This window comes from Amphiura filiformis, unplaced genomic scaffold (genome assembly GCF_039555335.1).
Source record: "Amphiura filiformis unplaced genomic scaffold, Afil_fr2py scaffold_77, whole genome shotgun sequence".
NCBI lineage: Eukaryota > Metazoa > Echinodermata > Ophiuroidea > Amphilepidida > Amphiuridae > Amphiura > Amphiura filiformis.
The window spans coordinates 106,426-129,568 of NW_027305541.1; the positions used below are offsets into that span (position 1 = coordinate 106,426).

The 23,143-nt window shown below is 36.2% G+C and overlaps 1 protein-coding gene across 1 annotated transcript; it reads right to left on the reverse strand.

Moving 5' to 3' along the window:
• Positions 1-843: 843 nt before the first annotated feature.
• Positions 844-13,366, reverse strand: LOC140144753 (uncharacterized). The gene is made up of 6 exons (XM_072166558.1): positions 13,107-13,366; positions 4,500-4,643; positions 3,961-4,104; positions 3,103-3,372; positions 2,416-2,618; positions 844-1,161 (listed from the first exon to the last, which is right to left on the reverse strand). The coding sequence occupies exons 1-6, from the start codon at positions 13,258-13,260 to the stop codon at positions 1,015-1,017; spliced, it is 1,062 nt and encodes a 353-aa protein (XP_072022659.1). The 5' UTR covers positions 13,261-13,366; the 3' UTR covers positions 844-1,014.
• Positions 13,367-23,143: the final 9,777 nt, after the last annotated feature.

Here is a 23,143-nt window from a genome sequence, read left to right on the forward strand (position 1 = left end):
GAAATTCCATGAACGTATGATCCCCTGAGTTGTGTAAAATGAAAGAGAAAAAAGCAAATATTATCATTTTATTTATTTATTTATTACGGTATAAAAATACGAGCTGTACTGGTTACCGAGTATTATACGGCAGGCGCACTTTTGAATTAAAGTTCCATGTAGTCAGCTTGTTGTTTAGTGATACTGATACTACATGCACTGTGCCACAGAGGACTGGCATATTCGAATACAGGACGCACGTACATTGTAGACCGAGGTCAGATCACTAGCAGAAGCTCTGAATCGCTTGAGAACATAGAACATTCTCTTTGAAGCCTTTGTAACCATGTAATTTTCATTTTGCAATGGGAGCTGCCTTTGGACTTCACACAAACTATTTCCCCAGGGTTAATTTGTCCACATATTTCCACCACAATGGGGCATCAATGGCAGAGTCATTTGCCACATCAGAAAAAAATTATCGGGCCAAAGTTGGTCCCTTGCAGAACACCACCCCATATGTGGAGGGATGTAGACCATGGTAGACGACTTATCTTGGATGAAAATATTTTCCCTACCGGGGGTGACACTCCTCGTAAGACCCGGGTCAATATTCATATTTTGTGTCCTTTTCATATCTCTAAATGCCACGAAGTTATAATCCGCGAATTGTATCAAAGGGGAAAAAAATATTATAAACATAGGCCTAATTTCCGCACTTGGGGTAACACTCATCATAAGACCTCGGTCAATATTTATATTTTGGGTCCTTTTCATATATCAAAATACCAAGAAGGTATGATCCCCTGAGTGGTGTCAAATGAGAGAGAAAGAGGTAAATAATATGCTAAAAATATTTAAGTCCGAAACATGTGAGAGTGGTATATCACAACTTACTGCTGAAGCCCCATGATTCAGCTATGGTGCGCAGGTGCGGTAACCGCTATAATTGTTTTTAAAGCTGTGAGCGCTAACGTGTTTGTATGTGTAGCTCATTGATTATCAAGTTGAATTGAAAAGAACAGAATAGAATATTTATATTCGTTCATAGTAGCAAAATTTAAGAGTTATGCCTACACTGTCAATGCCTATGTAAGGGTGGTTTCCAGTAACAGAGTCAGCGTTGTCACTATCCTCGTTATCCCACGTGAAGAATTCACTTGTGGCTTGCATTCCATGAACCTGCCAAGAAATAAAATAAAGTTCATATCAATCTTGAAAAAATAAAACAAGCACAAACAAAAAGCAAGCCAAAGGAAAGGAATAAAGAAACACAAGAAAAAAAATCGGCGTGCTGTTTACATTTGATCAATATGAGTTTGTTTTAAATAAAACCATGTGATTCGTGCTTGATAATTATTTTTCTAATATATAGGGCATAATGTCGTGATTGCTGGGGACTCCCTTTAATGATAACACATTCGGTCATTTCAAATATTGAGTTTTAGGTTTGGTTTTGGTCACGTGGTTTTCTATTATCCTGCCTAACCTCTTGAGTGACGTCATTATCGATATCTTTGTTTGTACCCTTTGTTAGAAACTTTGTTGCAAGGAGATTCGGTTTTCATTTCAGCTTGTTATATAATAGTGTGAAGAACATTTCAACACGTGGTTTAAAAAATCCAATCAGCATTGGCTATTCTCGCTGTGAAAAAGATATAGCCTATCGAAATATTTGCATTTGACATTACCAAAGGGGTGATTCAAGTGATATGAACAACGTCGATTCATGTCCTTATCGCATGTAGGAGGATCGATAGAAGGCTATATGATTATATAGGCTAGTGACTTTTATTGAAATAATTGAAAGAAATGAAGAAAGAGAGAGGGAGGAGGGGGGGGGCGAGAGGGAAGTGTGTGTGGGAGAGGTAAGGGAGGGAGAAAAGAAACAGATGGGAGAGAGAGCATTGGAAGTGGAAAGGGAATGATGATGGGGAGAGGAGAGCTCGAGAGTGGAGTAGAACAGGAGGTTATATATAGGTGGAGGAGAGGCCTAGGTACGAGGTATGGGTTGTGCTTACCGGGGACAATAAACTAATTCATAATCAAAGCATCTGCATCATCATGCATCATGCATCGTTTATGTTTCATACAAACAAACAAACAAGCAAACATTTTTATGACTCTTATATTTCCAGCACCCCTGCCACGCCAGTACTGTGAATATCGTCCGCGATGATTGATATCCGATTCATATTTCATTCAATATAAACACAACCAGATATGTGTCCGATATTTGCTTAACACAATCAATAAGCTATTATATACTTATGATCTTCTCTACACTAAAGTGCTTTTCCCAACGCAACAAAAATCGATCTTCCTCATTGGGTAAAAGCCAATCGCTGTCGCTCAGCTATGTAGTATAAATTTAGCATTAGATGAAAAGAGAAACCAAAACTTATAATTTGAAAAGAGGGATTGTTAACATTTTACCTGTTGACACTGACTGTTGTATTGGAAAAGCATAAAGTTGTTTTCCGTTGGCAGGTAAACAGGGTTATAAGTATACCCACTGGTTTGACAGCAAAAGTGAATCCGAGTATTGCTGTTGAAGTCGCCATCCGGTAGTACACCACTGGCACTATTCCCATTAATATCATCTTCGTCATCCCAATAAACTGTGCCTCCTGTCATGCCTGAAATAAATACGAAAAGACTCACTCTGTTTATTTATTTATTTTGCCAAAAGGTTTTTGTAAATGTTGACCTTTAACAGCATGGCAGAGGGGTACATCTTGGTGATTGATGAGTTACCCGTTACCAGGGAACGACACTAAATTCACGTTTTTATATTAGCAACGCAAACCTTTTTGATTCTGTTGTTTGCGATCTATAAAGTGAGGCAAGGTATCGAACGGTTGTGAGTAATTCACCTTACTTGGCCCTTGTATTTGAGGTCACCACATAAAGGTGCCGCAATTAAGAGAATTGTACCTGTTGAAGAGGTAAAAACACCCTCTAGCAAGGTCACAACCTTCGGAAATGGGTCAAAATATAATAACCCCATCATGGGAAATTGATTATTTTAGTACAGGCCCCATATTGCAAGGTATATATTTGTAAACGGCAAAATTAAAAATATTACAGAAAGTTGGAAATCATCATGTGGTTATTCTTTACCGGCAGGACAAATGCCTCCTTTTCGATAAATACAATACTGCCCAGCTGGCCAGCGCCGATCATCGATATCCGCTCTATCAATTGTCTTCATACAGAAATCCTGATCCATGCTACTCTCGGTGTGTGAACCACTCAAATGACAGGGAGTAGACCATGCATTGCTTGGACTTTTGTCTTCTGTGTCATGATATCGACGTCCTGTTTCCCATTGGCTTGGACATCCAGTAGTTGGCTTGAGTAGACCATATGTTCCCATTGGCCAGGTAATTGCTACATAAAGAGTTATTAATAAGACAAATAATTGCACGTTTTTTCACCAATTTATTACAAGAACCTGTAGGTTTCACACATGTTCTGACACATTACAATGATTACATTCGTGACATTATAGTCTACTTGAGGGAAATGAACTAAGTAAGAAAACAGCTTAACCAGTTATTATTAGCAGCAGTAGTAATGTATCGTTATAGTCGAGGGAAAAGGCCGTATGGCTGTGAATTTGTGTGTGTACTAATGTAATTGTTTTCCTTTAAGTAACAACCAGGGTTGTGTAAATTCAGAATTCGCCAGGAGCCACGAGCGCACACTAGAACATTTTAAATGGTTCAAATCAAGTTCTTCCTCAGGCTCTAGGGAGTAAAAAAGTCAATGTCATATATCTTTAGAATGCCTAATTAATGAGATATAATGTCAAAATGGGTCAAAGGGTAAAATAAACTTGTATATGCATGCGTAAATGCATGTATTAATCTGTGGTGTTCTGAAGCTCAGCTAATCGGAACAAATCGCAGTATACTTTAAATTGTACAATTAAAAGCTTACTATCTGAATTCGCATGTTGATGAATATTATACTCACGGCATAACTGTGCATTGCAACCCTCCGACTCACTCGAAGATCCACTGCAAGCACCACTGTCAGAACAAGTCCTTATTCTAGTTCTAGTTCCACCACCACATGATTGACTACAAGAGCTCCATGCCCTCCAAGTACTCCATTGTGCTGAAAAAGTTAATGAAAACTGTGATTGGTTACTGTGCAGTAACTTTGAAAGTAATGATGATAGGTACATAAAAGTATGCATTTTCAGAAAGAAAATGATACAAGAATCCAAATAGCACAGCAGATTTCTGAAATAAATGATCAGTTTTTGACAAAAGTGACAAATTTAATTTTCCGTGCCATTTTTTCGTCCACCATAACGACTTACTCTAAATATCAAAATCGATCAAAACTGCATTTATAAAGACACAACACTAAAAACGGCTTTCTGAATTTTTTGAATATCTTCTTTGTTTTGAAAATATGATTCAAAAATAATACTTAAAGTGCATGTATAATTAAAAGCTTACTATTGCAAGCTAATGAAATCGCATTTTGATGAATATTTTACTCACGGCATATTTGCTCATTGCAACCTTCCGGCTCACTCGAAGATCCACTGCAAGCACCACTGTCAGAACAAGTCCTTATTCTAGTTCTAGTTCCACCACCACATGAATGACTACACGAGCTCCATGCCATCCAAGTACTCCAGTGTGCTAAATAAAGTTAATGAAAACGGGAATGACATTATTAGACATCATTCTGTATAGTATCTTCAAAAGTAATGACGATAGGTACATAAAAGTATACATTTTCGGAAAGAGAGAAAATGAGAAAATGATGCAAGGAATCAATATAGCATGGCAGATTTCTGAAAGAAATGCCCAGTTTTTGAGAAGAGTGCCAAATTTGATTTTCCATGCCATTTTTTCGTGCACCATAACGACCTACCTTAAATTTCCAAATCGATGAAAATTGCATGCATAAAACACAACACTAAAAACGGTTTTCTCGATTTTTTGAATATTTTCTTTGTTTAAAATATATGGGTAAAAATAATACTTTGAAGTGTACAATTAAAGGCTTGCTATTGCAAGTTAAAGGCCCATTCAGTGATTTGCTCATCCAGACGATGGTTGTGTATATTTAATTTTGGTTTCAGTATGCTTTGTTATATAAGAATAATATTTTATATTCTGAATTTTTATATTTATTAAGGTCATATTCATTACAGCATCAATTGAGTTCAAATTTGTTTTGCCATGTATTATTGTTGTTGTTGTTCAATTGTGTTGGTGTGTGTTTTGTTCATGATTCGGCGACCCCCGAGATCTACACAGGCATCTCCATCTTTGGATGGAGATGGTTGTGTATAGTCTAATTGTTTTTTAGTGTGTTTTGTTATATGAGAATAATAGTGTTATTTATTATCATGTTTAAAACTGTTTAAAAACTGTAGCTTCATAATATTGTGGTTTTTAGTGCAATTTAAAGTGTGCAGTAGTCTCCCAGCTCAATAATGTATGTTTTCAATTTGTATGTGGGATGTATTTGATTAGAATAATGTGTAATTTAGTGTGGTTATAATATTACAATGGTGTCATATTTGTTTTTGCATTGATTATGTTCAAGGGGCATGGGAGACCCACGGATTGGCCCTTATGCTACATCGGTGTGTCGCTTATGCTTCTTACATAGGCATCCCCACCCATCCTTTAGATGGAGTTGGTTTGTTTTTGCTTGGGTTCAAATTTGTTTTGCCATGTATTATTGCTGTTGTGTATAGTTTTGTTGGTGTGTGGCATGCTCATGGATGTGTTTACATCGACGAGTCCCTTACACACTCTACACATGCATCTCCATCTTTGGATGGAGATGGCTGTATTATACCGTTTCATTTGGTTTTAGTATGCTTTTGTTATATGAGAATATAATGCCTTTTTTATCATGTAAAACTGTATTTTTATCTTGCTGTATATTTATTTATTGATGATGCCGGTGTGAGGTGCACCGACGATCCCCCTTGGGGATTTTGTCGGTGGGCCTCGCACTGGTGTTACTCTTGGCGTTTTTTCTAAAGTTGTTTGCTTGCAGCTGGTCTGCTATTTAATGCTTACTATTGTTTGTATAATTATTAAAATTCATTGTAAATTAAGTTGTAAAGCGCTATATAAATACTGTTTTATTATTATTATTATTATTATTATTATTATTATTATTATTATTATTATTATTATTATTATTATTATTATCAACATCAAAAATCACATTTTAGTACCTTTGTCATTGTCATAGATGTGCTAACATAGCGTGCAAGTGGTTCAGCCGAAAGCCATGTATTTTAAGATAAAATAAGGCTTTTACGTGAATCTGTAATTTATACACTGACATTATGTAAATTAATACATGTATTTGAATGGAGCGGTAACTTTGTCAATACTGTTGTTTTCTTCGTTTTTTGATCAATTTTTCATTTCGAAAATACTGTTATGTGCGCCCCAAAAATATTCCATAATATTCATTAAACGTTATGTATTTTGCCATCAAACATTAATTTTCACTTGTTTTGATATTTATCTCCATTGTTTGTGCATGGAATATTCTAGAAGATTAATGATTAAAGTGATCAAGAAATTCATATATCTAATAATGTGGAGAAAGTTCTAGCAACAATTAGATCATACTCTAATGGTCATGATTACTTGATTATGACAGTAGTAAAGTGCTGGCACTGTGCCAAAAATCAGTGTACAGTGTCTGATTGGTTTGTGTTGAGGTAATGTGCTATTTTTAGAACTATGTGTACAGAGTAATTGATCTGATTGGCTTGTGGTGATTTCATGCACTATTTTGGGAATTGAGGTAATGTAATATGCCATATATGGGATGATTAAATGCTGTAATTTATGCAGATTATTCTAGAATAGGTAGAATTTAGATAAAAGCCTGGAGGTTGAATGATCGAGGCAGCAGTCTTGAGGTGTAAGAGGAAACTCTGTGAAACTTATGTTAGCCAGTATTGGTACAAAGTTACCATTGAAGTCTTCAAACTTCGGTTCGCGGTTCTTGTGTGTGTGTGTGTGTGTTTGGAGAGAATTCTTTACGCCAAAGGCGGTAGTGAAAGCCAATAGTGCTTTATTGTTTGTCGACTCAAAGAAGTGACAGACTGAAGTATCTCCATCACCGAACTGTGATATTTTGCTGGACTAGCATAGAGTGTTATCTGTCTGTCAAGTGGAGCAGAAAGCTTGCTCAAGAGATCTCCGAGAGAGGAGCTTAAGGTCAACATAGAAGACCATTTGGAGAGCACTAGCAGAGTAGCTAGGGTAGTGGAAGTATAGTCATCAGGACTTTGGACTGAGATTGTGGTAGATAGGATCGCGGACATTGCCGGATCTTGGATCAAGAACTGAGACCATCAACAGAATCTCATCAGAAAGCCAGCCAATCAAGATCTACAGGCTTAGCTAAGTAACCATAGCATAAAGAAATCTTTATCATAATCTTACATAATTGTTGTAATATTGTATAAGGATTGATTGATAGCCATACTGCACTAATTAATAAATAATCATAAGTGTTTTAAGTAATAAACAGTGTGTTTGTGTGTTTGGTGTTGCGTGAACCCGAATCAGGTGATTTTGGCCTGGGTCATTTTGGTGACCATAACAATACCAAATACAGAATGTGCCTTTAATGAAATCGTACGTTGATGAATATTTTACTCACGGCATATTTGCTCATTGCAACCCTCCGGCTCACTCGAAGATCCACTGCAAGCACCATTGTCAGAACAAGTCCTTATTCTAGTTCTAGTTCCACCATCACATGATTGACTACAAGAGCTCCATGCCCTCCAAGTACTCCATTGTGCTAAATAAAGTTAATGAAAACAGAAAATGTTGTATCTATGCTTTGATGTTTTATGCGTAGATTTGTTTTCGTTGTTGTTTTCGGTAGCAAGGAATCCAAATAGCACGGTAGATTTCTGAAGGAAATGAGCAGTTTTTGAGAAAAGTGCCAAATTTGATTTTCCATTTTTCCTCCACCATAACGACTTAACTTAAATTTCAAAATTAATGAAAACTGCATGTCTAAAGAGAAAAAACTAGAAACAGTCTTCTCAAATTTTTTCATATTTGAAAAAATTATCGGTCAAAAAGAATCAGACTTTTTTTCCAATTTTGACCAAAATGTGGGGTATTAAAAACAATACCAGTTCCTAACATTGTGGGGGTAAAAATGAGCCTAATCAGCTAATCGGAACAAATCGCAGTATACTTTAAATTGTACAATTAAAAGCTTGTTATTGCAACATTAATGAAATCGCATGTTGATGAATATTATACTCACGGCATATTTGCATATTGCAACCCTCCGACTCGCTCGATGATCCTCTGCAAGCACTACTGTCAGAACAAGTCCTGGTTCTAGTTCTGGTTCCACCATCACATGATTGACTACACAAGCTCCATGCCTTCCAAATACTCCAGCGTGCTAAATAAAGTAACTGAAAACGTTTTATTTGTGCATTGATGTTTTTGCTTAAATTTTCTTTTGTTGTTGTTGTTGTTGTTGTTGTTGTTGTTGTTGTTGTTGTTGCTTTCGGTACCTGTCTCATTTTTTGACATTGTTGAGTAATGCTAGCACACTTGGTGGGCACGCAGAATTACTCTCAATGGGACATTTTAGACTTTGTTTTGTATTGTATCTCTAAAAGTAATGATGATATGTATATAAAAATATACATTTTAAAAATCGCATGGTCGTAGAATTTTTAGCCGAAAATTAATTTTGCCTATACTTTTGTACACACATGGCCAGAATTTCCTAATTTTGCGACATTATGTGTCGAATGTTTGTATTTATTTTGGTATCACTAAAGGAGACCCATAGCTATACACTAGTACCAAATATAACGGCATATGATAGAAAATTCAGGAAGAGGTTGCAACAACCGCACTCTTCGTAGTTTGTGTGCAGACCCTGGTTTGTGTTACAAAATGTGTCTTAGTAGAACGAGGGTTAAGCCATTCTTAATTCCCTACTAATATTTTTGCTACGATCATGACGATTGCGGGCACATCACTGATAGAACCTTTAAGTGGAACTCAACGGAAAACATACCAACTGTAAATTAAATCATTGTCTCATACAAAAAATATTTGCACTAGCCCAAATTTCGGCATTTTAATGCCGAAATTTGGGCTAGTGGCAGCAATGTTTGGAAGTGGCAGCAGTGGCAGCAGTGGCAGCTTGAAGAAATAAAATGAGTCATACCTATTAAATAGGACTAACAGCCTGTCTCACAAAATTGTGCAAGTAAAAAGCGCCCTCTCTGGCATTTAGAAAATACCGTTGTGACATAATGCTTACATCAACGTCACGGGTGTAGTCTTAGCTCGCAAATGCCGTTTGTTCTGTTCAATTTGCTTGTTTTAATCTCGAGATATGTTTAGTTAAAGACGAAAGGGTAAAATCACAATTGTGCCACTTTTTACTAGGAAGAGGGCTTTACATGTAACAGTGATAGCATCAAGTTTATCAAGAGTTCCTTCGTGAAATCAATTACATAATACAAAAATTTTTGACTGTTTTTACTGTTTTATCATGATGCAGAAAAGATTATTACCTTTTTCCACTTAAAAGAGATTAAAAGTTCAATAAATATTTCACATTCTGCTGTAAAACTTAAATACTTAAATGATTTTATCATGGTAAATACTTAATCCACTTAGCCACTTAAGGGATCTAAAATGAGCGTTTATTGCGTTTCGACAGTATGTTTTGTGCGACATGAGAGCACCTCAGACCTATCGAATTGCATTCTGAATACGAAGCATGTCTTTCTGATATCAAATAATTTTCATTTTTGAAAATCACAATATAATACAAATTTTATGACAAATTATAAAAATTTGATATTTTTCAAATTTTGATATATAACAGTCCTCGAAGTGAATTATATAAATCTAATGATATATTCTTAAAGTGTATGTAGCAGGGAGAAAAAACGGTCAATTGAACATTTTGACCTTTCATGTTGAAGATATGGATTTTTTTCCCAAAAAGACCTAATTTTGTTTGGTGTTTTGGGGAAAAATCCATATCTTCAATACGAAAGGTCAAAATTTTCAATTGATCGTCGGCTTTTCATCCCACCTACATACACTTTAAGTATAAATCATCAGATTTATAAAGTTCACTTCAAGTACTGTTAAATATCAAAAATATCAATTTTAATGATTTGCCATAAAATGTGTATTAAATTGCGAATTTCAAAAATCAAAATTATTTGATATCAGAATGACATTCTTCGTATTCAGAATGCAATTCGATATGTCTGATGTGCTCTAATGTCCCAAAATAAATACCGTCCAAACGTTCATACCCCAGCCCTTAAGGGTTGTGTATAGCTATATCAAGTGGGTAGGGGTAAAAGTAAGATTATTGCCATTTTGACCAAAACACGTACGCATTTATGATTTGCCAAACAGAAACTAACAGAATAACACCTAAAAGTATCATTTTTTGATCATTTTGCATAAATACGACTTTCCACGATTTACAAAATATTTGTACCGGGTGTGCCTGTTGTCAAGTCGATGACAGACACGCGTACCAACCTTGAATAATTATACTGAATTGTGATGTAACATTCCGTACAGAGGGTATTCAATACGGCGTGACAGAGCCATTATCATTCAAATAAAAGTCTGGCCTCCATAAGGTAACAATAAAACAGGTAATAGGTATGACTGGTCGTGAAATCGATCTTGAAACCTGACTCGATGTCATCTTAAGCTACAGGGTGTCACTTGCATTTATTATGGAGTGCAGAATTAACTATCCATTTGTTGCCGAAATCAGTAACATGTAATTGTGGACATAGCTAGTTCTTGCTCTGAGCCCTCGTAATACTGAAAACACATGAAAAGGTCACTTAATCCAATATCAAGAATTATACAGTGTTTTAAGCTCTACATCTGTGCCAAATTTGGTGTATCTCCTATGACAACTGTATGATGTCTACACATAATTGCAAAGTAGGCCTATGCGATAGTGATAAAGCAGCAATGTCTTGTGCTTATGAAGCCTTTGCGCTGTAAGTTACACACATGCAATTTTTACACGTGCAAAACATCCAGTTTTAAGAATATCAATATCACGCCAAAACGAATGACGTTTTTGCAATGAAAGTAACACAATAAGTAGGTGACATTTATGCCATTGTATTTCACGTACCGTACTCAAATTAAATACAATGTTGATTAATACGGTTTTCAAACATGGTGTAGATCATTCTGGAACACCCTGTATCTTAGAACCGTCCTTCAACACAGGTGACAGTATAAGTGTTATATTGTTCCGGTCCATTTACGACATAGCCTTCCTGATTTTAATACACGATGATACAATAAAACATGAGCTCGGTTTGAATGGTTGTGGAATCAAACTAGAGACCTGTTCCTTTGTCACATTAATAGCCCTAATAAATCAAGCAGAACGATTTCATTACAAATCCTTTCACAGAATTGACCGTGTTTCCAGCGCTGCAGCGTTGGTATTAACTTTGGGCTTCTTATGAATTGATTGTCAATACATTACAGGTATATACATTAAAACTCAAACGGGAGAAAGAATCGCGCATACGCACGTTAGAACATATTAAACATTGTTTTAAAATTGTATATTACAATTTATCTACATTAACATTGTATCCTAAATAACATGGACATTTGGGTGATATATTGATGTAGTTACGGGCCATATTTAGTGCCGATTTGTCCCAATTTGCTTTTGACTTGCCTGGCAACACATGGCTTGTCGTGTGAAGAAGCTTGAAGACAAAGTTGGAGACCCATAAGGAATTATATTTGTTCTCAAACGGAATCATGATAAAAATCGTAAGTAAAAGTAATTAAATAACATAGCGCTATTAGCTCGCCTATGAACCTTGGTATTCGTTAGTTAACCGGATAAATAACTTTGGCAAAACTGACAAATTTGTACCAAAATTGGCGTTAACTCGTTACTGTCGAAAATGCACAAAATATGGCTTCCGTGAATCTAAACAAATTGATATTTAAAAATTGATTAATTGTATTACCATAAATCGCACATGGACATGTAGGATGGTATCTCTAGAAGTCTTTTTGCCTAAAAAATTGGAATTTTGTTGAATTTAAAGTAACAAAATAACATGCGCCAGACAGTGGTCGACGAGAGTGTAAAATCAGGTAGTATTTTGTGTATTGACGAGCTTCGAACATGCCTTCGTTGCATTCCGAAGTCGCAAATATCTATCATAATTCTTATTTCAAGGTCCTGTAAATACCTCACCAAAAGATAGGGTCATCGTCCAACACGGACTGCTCGAAAAGAGTTCACCTATAAAAAACTGCGTGGGCTGTTATGCGTCGTTATATGTACAGGCATATTTGAAGAATTTCCTATCAACTAATAATATTAAGATTGCTAAAATATTAATCTAAAGACTTCAGTCTTTCATGTGCACCATAAATTTTGCACCTGAGATAGATATTGCTAGGCAAAATTTCACAGCAAACATGGCAGTTTTCTCCCATTTCGGAGATATTTGAGACAATACAGCTCGACCCCTTAAGACATGTTAAAAGACAAACAAATATTGCGCACTTATACATGTTATAGGTTAATTAACGCGTATTACTTGTTTGGAGAGATATTAGACAAAATAGTGCACACGTGCTGATGTTGATGCGTCTAATGCATGCGCCCCGAAAGGGGGAGTGCATTAGACGCATCAACATCAGCTATCATTGATTTACATGTACAGCTTTCTTCCCTAGTAAAACTGGCACAATTGTGATTTTACCCTTTCGTTGTTAACTAAACATATCTCGAAATTGGAACAAGCAAATTGAACAGAACAAACGGCATTTGAGAGTTAAGACTGCGCCCGTGACGTTGATGAAAGCATTATGTCACAATGGTATTTTCTAATTGCCAAAGAGGGCGCTTTTCACATTTGGTTTTTGAGACAGGCTGTATGTTTTATTTCTTAAAGACGCAGATCAGTGTACGATGATCCTCAATATACATGATAAAAGCAACAACAATTGCTTCTACATATCCTGAAAGTGGCTTTGTAGAGTGAGAGTGAGATACCTATAAGGAAATATGCAAACGAGCCACACCTGGTATACGGGCATATGTAAAGTTGCAGATCGCCATGTTTCCAGCTGAATCCATAGCTACCAGATTCACTGCTGTCAGGCCCTCTGTGAAGTTCGCAATCGTGTGTTGCCTCATGGACAACGGGATAGTTATCGTCTGTTGATCATGCCTCATATAGGATACAGTCACATCATTGGTGTCGGGGAAATTGTAAACAGCAGGACTCCCGAAAGTTACAGTACTGTCATAGCCGTGTGATTCCGAAGGACATGTTACAAATAGATCTATGGAGGAAATGAAGCAAAATTTAATAAGTAGACCACCAAAAGAAATATAACATGTCCAACCGTAACTATATTACCTGAGGTTCACTAGTGGAAAATTTAAAATGAGAATTATTTCAAAACGATGAGAATTGGACAAAAGTATGAGAATTAAAAATTTTCTCATTTATATAAAATTTTCTCATCCAAATGAATGAGAAATATTAATTACCGTGTCAACAACCTGTCACAAGTGGTTAATTTTCTCATTTAAAACAATGTGACAGGTGGTTGACACGTTAATTGGCATTTCTTATTCATTTGAATGAGAAAGTTTTATATAAATGAGAACATTTTAAATTCTCATACTTAGTGTCCAATTCTCATCGTTTTGAAAGAATTCTCATTGCAAATTGTCCACTAGTGGTTAGAGACTACAAAGCCTCAATTGTATATCATAATGAAATACCTGCATGTACTGTTTGTACTGTTTTTCTCATTCAAAAGTATAAATAATTTAATTTTGAAAGAGAAAAATGTATTTTGAACGTCCAATGTTAGGCGTATGATAATAATAATAATAATAATAATAGAGTGGTTGCGATTTCTTTTTTCACATTTCATTAATTGAAACTTCTTGGTGATATAAAGCTTTTAAAAGAAAAAGACACGCTGGCATTGCATACCTTTTTCACTCCACATGGTACGTTCTTGTTGGATCCCAAAGTACACAACAATCCCAATTATACTGCTGCTTATCATCATGAGCACAACAGCGGTACCCCAGCGCAGTTTCTTTGAAGAGCAAAAGATGTCGTGTAAATTTGCTCTACGAGCATCTGCCCCTGTATGCAATACAACGACAATTATGTAATTTAATATAATATTGGCTGAGGAGGGCGCCCTCAAAGTTGTCAAAATGCTGATTTTTATGATCGGAATCATAAGGCCCTTGACCCGATCGACCGTCTCATCCCCCGATTTACCTCACTGTTGATGACAATAATTTGATAATAGTTTTTCATTTCTATCCTGACATTTGCCGTTCGAAATCGATGTATTTCCCAAGAAAAAAACACACCGATTTGTGGTTACAACGCATGATTGAATACGGTGATATTCCTGCTACGTGCACGCTTTCTATGAGATGTAAGTAATACATAATACTGACATAAAATCACTGTTTCTTCTTAGGGGATGTATAGAGGGCTGGAACCTGGTTTGTATTCCAGAGGGAGTGTGCCTGTAAAACGTTCCATGTAAACTATGAATTTGTGAAATGGCTATCAATCGATCAATCAATCATGAATCATAGAATATTACTAATTACTTACTAATCTACCAAATAAATAAATAATTCTTAAACAAATAAATAAATATGCATAAATAAATAAATACATAATGCAGTATGCAGTTAGTATCTTAGTTACAAAATTCCAAACATTCTATTTTTATAATGTTCTGTAATGACACGCAAAGGGTCTGTGCTTTTAATATCCGCGCCTAATCAATAATGGGTTTTTCACTCCATTGTTAAACTACAGTGTTCCATGTAGGATTATACATTGACCAGGTGCTAATACATCTCAGTCGTAAACTGTGTGCTTTATAACAGATCACAATACCCAATCAGCCATACCACAAGGTTAGTCATTGGCCGGCTTGCTGAATTGCAGGGCATTATACAAAGAGATACCTCATGTAAGTGCCAATCACAGCACAAGTAACAGTTTGGTATACCCTTGGTATTTATCAAAGTAATTGTCAATAAACGTGGATGCAAGCTTTCATACGGGAAATATAAACACACTCGCTATAGTCGTGCTATAAATTTATGGGGTATTTTATGGGCCATTTTGAGGGTCATAGACTAAAATAACGCTTGCTCACCGCCTTTATTGGATTCAGAAGGTCCAAATTAGTATAGCTAGCTAGATTATCAACTTTTACTCCAAAATCCTTCAACAGTTTTATACAAGCACAATTTAAAAACAAATTCGTGATCAATTACATATCAAAATAATATGCTATAGGTGACCCCGGAGTGACGTCACAAGCCGTTGACCTCCGTTGACAACAAATCCGATTCAGAAGTCAAATGTGTAGTTTTCTGTGGTTTGTCCCTTTTCAAATCGGCCAAAATACTACCATTTCTATAACTTCTCGACATGGGGCCTCCAGCCAACAACAAAAATAAAGACTCTCCTCTACATGTTCATGTGTTCAGCTTCACATAAAATGCAATTTTCGCCAAGTATTTAACCTTTATTTTACCGAAATCGGCCCGAAATTTGCTCGATTCGAGGTCAAAACAAAATGTAAACAGACCGAATTAGCATCTGCTACAAGTCTTCAACTAGTCGCACTGCTCCACGGTCTATTGTGGGTTGAAAAGCGTAAGTGTAGGCACTGTAGCGTCATGTAAAATAAGTACCCGGATAGCCGGGGTCACCTATAGGCAACAGTTTTGCAATTGGTGCTAACAAAACGTTAAAACATTTGTGTTTCTGTTAATTTTGACATAAGTCCATAATTATCTTTATTTTCAAATACTACTGGATACAAGAAAGTTTTCTGGAGCCAATTACACTTTGCGCAATGACAGTAAAAGTGCACTTTTGACCTGCATAGGCACATTATTGTCGTTATTTTGCTTGTAGCGGTGGGACTCCATTCTTATAAAAGCTGATGACCTGCTTGTTATCATGATTATGCCGATTTTGTTTATTAACAACAGAACGTGATAAAGTGAATTCAAATATCATCCAATATTCCAAGAGCCCATAACGATAAATGAAAATTATACCTCTACCATTATTTTTGTTTTGTCCTCCAATAGCTGCAGGCTTAACTGGATGACTGCATCTGGTACCAACAGAAACACGCGAAATATCTTCATAAACATTATCTTCTTGATCATATTTCTCTGTTAAATCTAAGTAGTCCTCGCCATCTTTGCTGACATTCGTCACCATCTCATTCATATATATACCATCGCAAGCCATTGAGGTGTAAAAGTCTATAAAAAGGCACACGTCACAAAACCAAAAACAAATATAGTAGATGTGGTACATGGCGCTATCATGGGTTTGGGGTTTTCATTTGCTACATTAGTGGAACCAATGTTTTTTGGCATCCTAAACCTGAAATGATGCAAATTTGACTGGTTCCAATTTTTTCTACCCCCCCCCCCCCGCCCTCTGTCGTGCCTAAAATTTCAAAATATTTCCCCCATGTTGTTATGTATCTCAAATTGTTCCTCTTATCACAGGGAAAAAAAGTCTTGTTCATATGTTGAGGTCCGTACGCAGGCTGGGGTGTGCCGGGGTGGGGTGCGGTGCAGAGTATAAAAAAAGTCCCAAAATATCACAATTTGCGAGCGTAGCTAGGCCAAAAATCTGTTTTTACGCGTTTTTGGTGAAAAAAGGTCAAAATTTTGGGAAAAAAGTCCACTTTTCTCAAAATCGCCCCCCTCTTGTAAATGTCCACTTTTTCTCAGCACCCCCGAAACAAATCCTGCGTACGGGCCTGCATATGTTTCAAAATTTTAAAACGGTCCGATTTCATCGAAACTGGTCTCAAGTTACGCCCCTTAACATACATAATCTCAAAAATTATATTCAATTCACAATTTTGGTGCACTTTGTACAGTCATGTCCCCCCTTCAGAGTTAATGCAGCGAAGTCCAATAGAAATATGTACATGCATAACCTTAGACCCATGATTTCACCCGATTCCTTGGTCATACAATTCATACTGCAGTCACTGTTCGTTTTCCTATACACAATACACAGTGCTCTTTCCCATTGACGCGTGACCTCTACAAATAGCCCTACGTTAAAAGTATGGGGATATGACTAGTTAACGTCGCTGTGTGAAAAATAACCGGCCAATATTAAAAGTACTCTTCTAAAGTTCTAGAAAATATAGTTTTTAACATGTCCTAAATTTTAGCTAATTTAGATGTTTGGAAATATTCGTACTTTGGTGTTTTAGTTAATGTTATAAGTAATAGTACATTGCCTAGTTAACGTCGCAGTGTGAAAAATAACCGGCCAATATTAAAAGTACTCTTCTAAAATTCTAGACAATATAGTTTTGTAACATGTCCTAAATTTTTAGCCAATTTAGGTGTTTGGAGAGGGTCGCACTTTTGTGTTTTAGGAAGGATATGTAAACGACAGATAACACCAAAAATATGAAGAAATTATTTCCAAACCGTGTTAAGTCAACAATCATTATGTTGCTCATTTTCAAGAATGCTGGTTTACAAAAAGCAGGCTTTTGCCTCATTTCGTGAACAAAGGTACACATACCATTGTTTCCTTTCGTTTCCTTTATAATCGGTTACCCAACTGAAGCTATAATACCAGCTTTATTACGATATCGCACATGAAAACAGACACTTGTGCACAACCAGAGAAGATCCGATGTAATCAGTTGAGCTGTTTCAATGAGTGTTATCTTGGTTTAATAGCTTTTAATGGGGTTAAGTCCTGCAAAGGTCGAGATGAATTTTCTACTGTAGACATGACTGCATCATGTCAAAATTGATGGGTACCAATCATTTTGATACACCCTGTATGCATCATGTCTCAAACAAATCATTTTCATGAGATATTTTATATTTGAACTAATTTACTCTTATCTCCTGAACTAAGCACCCTAGTGCAATATGACAATTGACGTTGTTATTGCTAGCAATGAGGGGAACAATTTAAACCACGCAGAGTGATATTGAAATAAGGACACATATTACGAAGTCTCCATAACGTAGCCCATCCGGGGGCATATAGCGCGTTATTATCGCAATAATATTACTGGAGGGTGCTATTAGCGCTATTGTGCTATTCTTAAAATGACCTAGACCTTATAGCGTGCTATTAGCGCTATTGTGCTATTCTTCAATTGGGCACAGCACTAAATCCTTCCGTGTAACCTTGTATAGTTCCGGTTAAAACTAGCGCCTGAGCAAAATGTATCAGCCTCTCGTGGGTACTAAATTCAAGTGAATCGTGCTTGTTTTTATGGGAACAGCAGAGTAGGACCTCAACATTAAAAATCTGTTCATATTTTACGCTTCTACACTTGAAAAATGGATATTTTTTACATTTTAAGTGTATACAGCTAACAACTAATGGTCATTTTGCTTGAAAAGATTACAAGATCCAAATAGCTATGTATTGATGCCAAAATGAATAAATTATAATGAATAAACATCGAGTGATATTGAAATAAGGACACATATTACGAAGTCTCCATAACGTAGCCCATCCGGGGGCATATAGCGCGTTATTATCGCAATAATATTACTGGAGGGTGCTATTAGCGCTATTGTGCTATTCTTAAAATGACCTAGACCTTATAGCGTGCTATTAGCGCTATTGTGCTATTCTTCAATTGGGCACAGCACTAAATCCTTCCGTGTAACCTTGTATAGTTCCGGTTAAAACTAGCGCCTGAGCAAAATGTATCAGCCTCTCGTGGGTACTAAATTCAAGTGAATCGTGCTTGTTTTTATGGGAACAGCAGAGTAGGACCTCAACATTAAAAATCTGTTCATATTTTACGCTTCTACACTTGAAAAATGGATATTTTTACATTTTAAGTGTATACAGCTAACAACTAATGGTCATTTTGCTTGAAAAGATTACAAGATCCAAATAGCTATGTATTGATGCCAAAATGAATAAATTATAATGAATAAACATCGAGTTATGTTGGATTGTACGTCCCCTACCCCTTAATATTGTCATATTTTACACATTGGAAAATTAACATTTTTTCACACTTTATGTAGACCTGATGGTTTTTCTGTTAAAAATAATACTATAATGTTAAAACAATCAATTAGCTACATGTTGATACCAAAATGAATTCATTATTATGAGTAAAGGTTGAGTTATGGTGGTTTTTATTTCCCCTAACCCTTAATAATACCATATTTGACATGGTTATACATGAACAATTAACCTTTTCTCACATTTTATGTCTATCTACCTGATAAATTATGTTTGCTTTGCTTTAAAATAATATGAAAACATTTGAACAATCAATTAGCTACATATTAATTCCAAAATGAATTCATTATCATGAGTTGAAGTTGAGTTATGATGGTTTATATTTTCCCTACCCCTTAATATTGTTACACACGCTGCTACATGTGGAAAAGTAACTTTTTTTACATTTTCAGTCTATTTTCCTGACAAGCAGTGGTTGATCTCACCCCGCACATATAAATATTCAAAATATGACATGAATGGTAACTTACCAAACAAATTTTATTAATGGAACTTATAATGTATATATAGTTCAGCTGAGTGACATATTAAGACACGTAAAACACCCCAACCCCGAACCCTATACACACCCCACCCACCCCCACATACACCCCACCTACCCCAAACCTACACAACACAAACCAACATGCACGCAAACATGCACTTATGTAAATATTTGAACCAGAACATCAATGTTTGCCTAGATGTGCTTGATATTAAAAACAAAATTAAAAAATGGAGCTTAATCAATTTTGAAAATAGAAATTGGCACAATAGTAAAATTTGAAGCCAGTGCCACAAAAACACCACCCTATGCATTGTTGTGAAAAATCTGATTTTCCACTAGTGTATGGACTGGCCACTTCCAATCATGATCTAGGTTTGCTTTCAGATAATACTAGAAAGTTAGAACAATCAATTAGCTTCATATTCATACCAAAAATAAATCCATTATTATAAGTAAAAGTTGATTATAAGTGTGATTATACGTACGTAAATGACCTGTAAAAAAGTGTTACCACAATTTGAGACCACTACCTACCTAGCAGTGATCCACCTTGTATGTAGTGGGGGTGAACGAACTCCTTATTTAGGGCCCTGTGTGATCTTGCTCCTGGACTAGTCGGGCGCGCCACCGCTGTGCGCTCCCACAAAATAGGACCACCTCGGACCCCGATCGGATGGTACGAACATTTTTGCCAATAAACCGTTTTGAAAGGATCGCTCCTTGTCAATATATCTGAGAATACTGCACACGTATTTAGAAAAACTATAAGGTGACCGAGAATAGGTGTTTAGTGACCGAGAATAGGCGTTGTCGTCGACTTTGACCTTTTGACCTTGTATACAAGTTCAATAGAAGATGTCATGCAGGGTATGTTAAACGGGGTGTTGTGTGGAATGCACGTTCCCATATAGCTAACTTTTATAATCATTTACGCAAGAAATAGAGCGGGTTGTTTCTTAAGTGACGGAGAATAGGCGTATTTGCCCTACGTCATTTTAAAGAAAAGGTGAACAATGATGGCACTATGAATCTTAAATGGTGTTTTCATATTAACAAGGTTTGGACACCGGCATAATGGCGTTAAAACACCAGAAAAATTAGTAACAGATAGCTATGCAATTTTTAAAAAACTTTTTATCATGAAATGTTAGGAATAACTTTATTTGGCTAAATTGAATTTAAGATAGCGCCCTCAATTTGCACACAAAAATCTATGTTAAAGAGAGCTGGAAATGAATGTAAAAATGGTCGGTATTGTTCAGGTCTAGCATTTAACATTATATAATGTTTTCTTAGTAACTTCAATAAATGATCACATCAAACAACCGTGATATACGTGACCCGCCAGCACAAATGAGCCGTAAATTCCCTAAATTGTATTCTGAGTTACGGTGTAAAATGTGTACGAAGGTCATATTCATCGGTAACTTAAGCTGGCCCGACATCCGTCTCATTTTGATAGTCAAAAACTAATCAATAATCCTATTGTTGAAGTGGATAATAAGCTTCTACCATAGATGGCTATAGAACTTTTAATAGCTCTGGTCTTTGTTTGCTTTTGCTAAATCCTGTTCAAGTGGTGGGTTACCAGGCATTGTATTTTGTACAGGTATGTCATAGTGCACTTACGTCCACGGCAAATTCACCGTGACCTTTCCAGCCATAAACCCGCTTATTGAAGATTAAACCGATATATGCAGTACCAAACCATTATATAGTAATCTATTGTCCAATGCAAATTTATTACCACCTGATAATATTGATCCAATGAGCGACCGAATTGTCCGCTACGGACAACTAATCCAATCGATAATGACTCTGTTGACATGTACGAACGGAGCCCCGCTGACCGAGTTTTGGGATATTTTTCACTGGTTTGCACCTGTTTGCTGTCATTTACTCATCAAGGCGGAGTACCGTTATTATAAGGACTATGCCAATTATTTAAAGATTGGCATGTAGAGAATAAGCCATAATTGATTGACAGAAAGTACTAAATTTTGTAACTATGAAGGTTTTATGACGCCAATCTTCAAAATACGATCAAAAAATGGCTGCCCTGTGAAGTAAAATGTGCATTGGAATAACACGGTGAGTTTGGATAGATGGTAGGATTTCTTTTTAATAAAAAAATATGTTCCCCCGTTATTAAAGCTTGTACCGGGTTGAAGATTCAGATATTTGGAAAAGAATAAGTAATTGAAACAGAGAGAAAGTACTAAAATCATAGCTTTTATACTTTTGATATATGATACTAACTAGTTCATCCCCAATAGCTACGATACAGCGCTACCAGTAGGGTTCAATTGCCTATTGTGAGTGCCACTGTGTTGTGTGCATACATGTAGTTAACAATAACTGCATGATGCATAACCAACCATTAACAATGAGAGAACTTTCTTAAACCTCGTTGACTTGGGGATGATTTGAAATGACCAGAAAATCCAGATGGCCAGATGGCCAGTGTACGAGATCAATTAATGATGCTTACCCGCCGGCCTAATATAATCATGCAAACAAGGGAAGAGGCCTACGCATCATACACTGGAACATGGAAACATTCAAACAGTACAAACTAGCGCACGAGATCAAATTAATGACGCTTAATCGTTATTCTTAATATATCAATATACAGGGGAAAGGAGAATAACGCATCGCACACTAGCACAATTAAACATGAATTTACAAATGGAAACATAACATGCATAGACAGATATACCAGAGTAAAAACTCCGGACATACCTGTCTGTGCGGGGACTCGAACCCCAGACCTCTCGCTTGTCGGGCGAGCGCTCTACCACTGAGCTAAACAGACTGTCCCTGATAAACAGGACTCAAGTCTGGTACTTATGGATATGAGCAGTCATGCGGGGTAAACAGTACAAACAACACATTACATACCAGTGTACGAGATCAATTAATGATGCTTACCCGCCGGCCTAATATAATCATGCAAACAAGGGAAGAGGCCTACGCATCATACACTGGAACATGGAAACAATCAAACAGTACAAACTAGCGCACGATATCAAATTAATGATGCTTAATCGTATTCTTAATATATCAATATACAGGGGAAAGAAGAAAGGAAGAACGCTTCCTGCGTTTTATTCAAAATCTCGGATTTTGTCTAAACTACAGCACCTATTTTTGGAGGGTATGTTAGTTTAATAAAATAGATTATAATTATGTAAAAAAACTGAAAATATTGAGGGCGTTTTCCTCAGCAAATGTTATGATATGGCTTAAACTCTATTACAGACAACAGATAACGTTGCAGAGGATGTAATTGGATGAGAGAAGTCACAAATCAAAGACAGAGAACAGAACAGAAAGAGACGACATATGATGGAAGCCATCTGGATCACAATCGTCAGATCTCGTTTTATATTATAGTCCATATTAAAACAGCAGTCAAAACAATAATATAAAATTCCGACAGAATTTCCCTGTAATACTGGTTTAATTTAAATATGCTACCTTATTTGAAAATAAATCATATAACC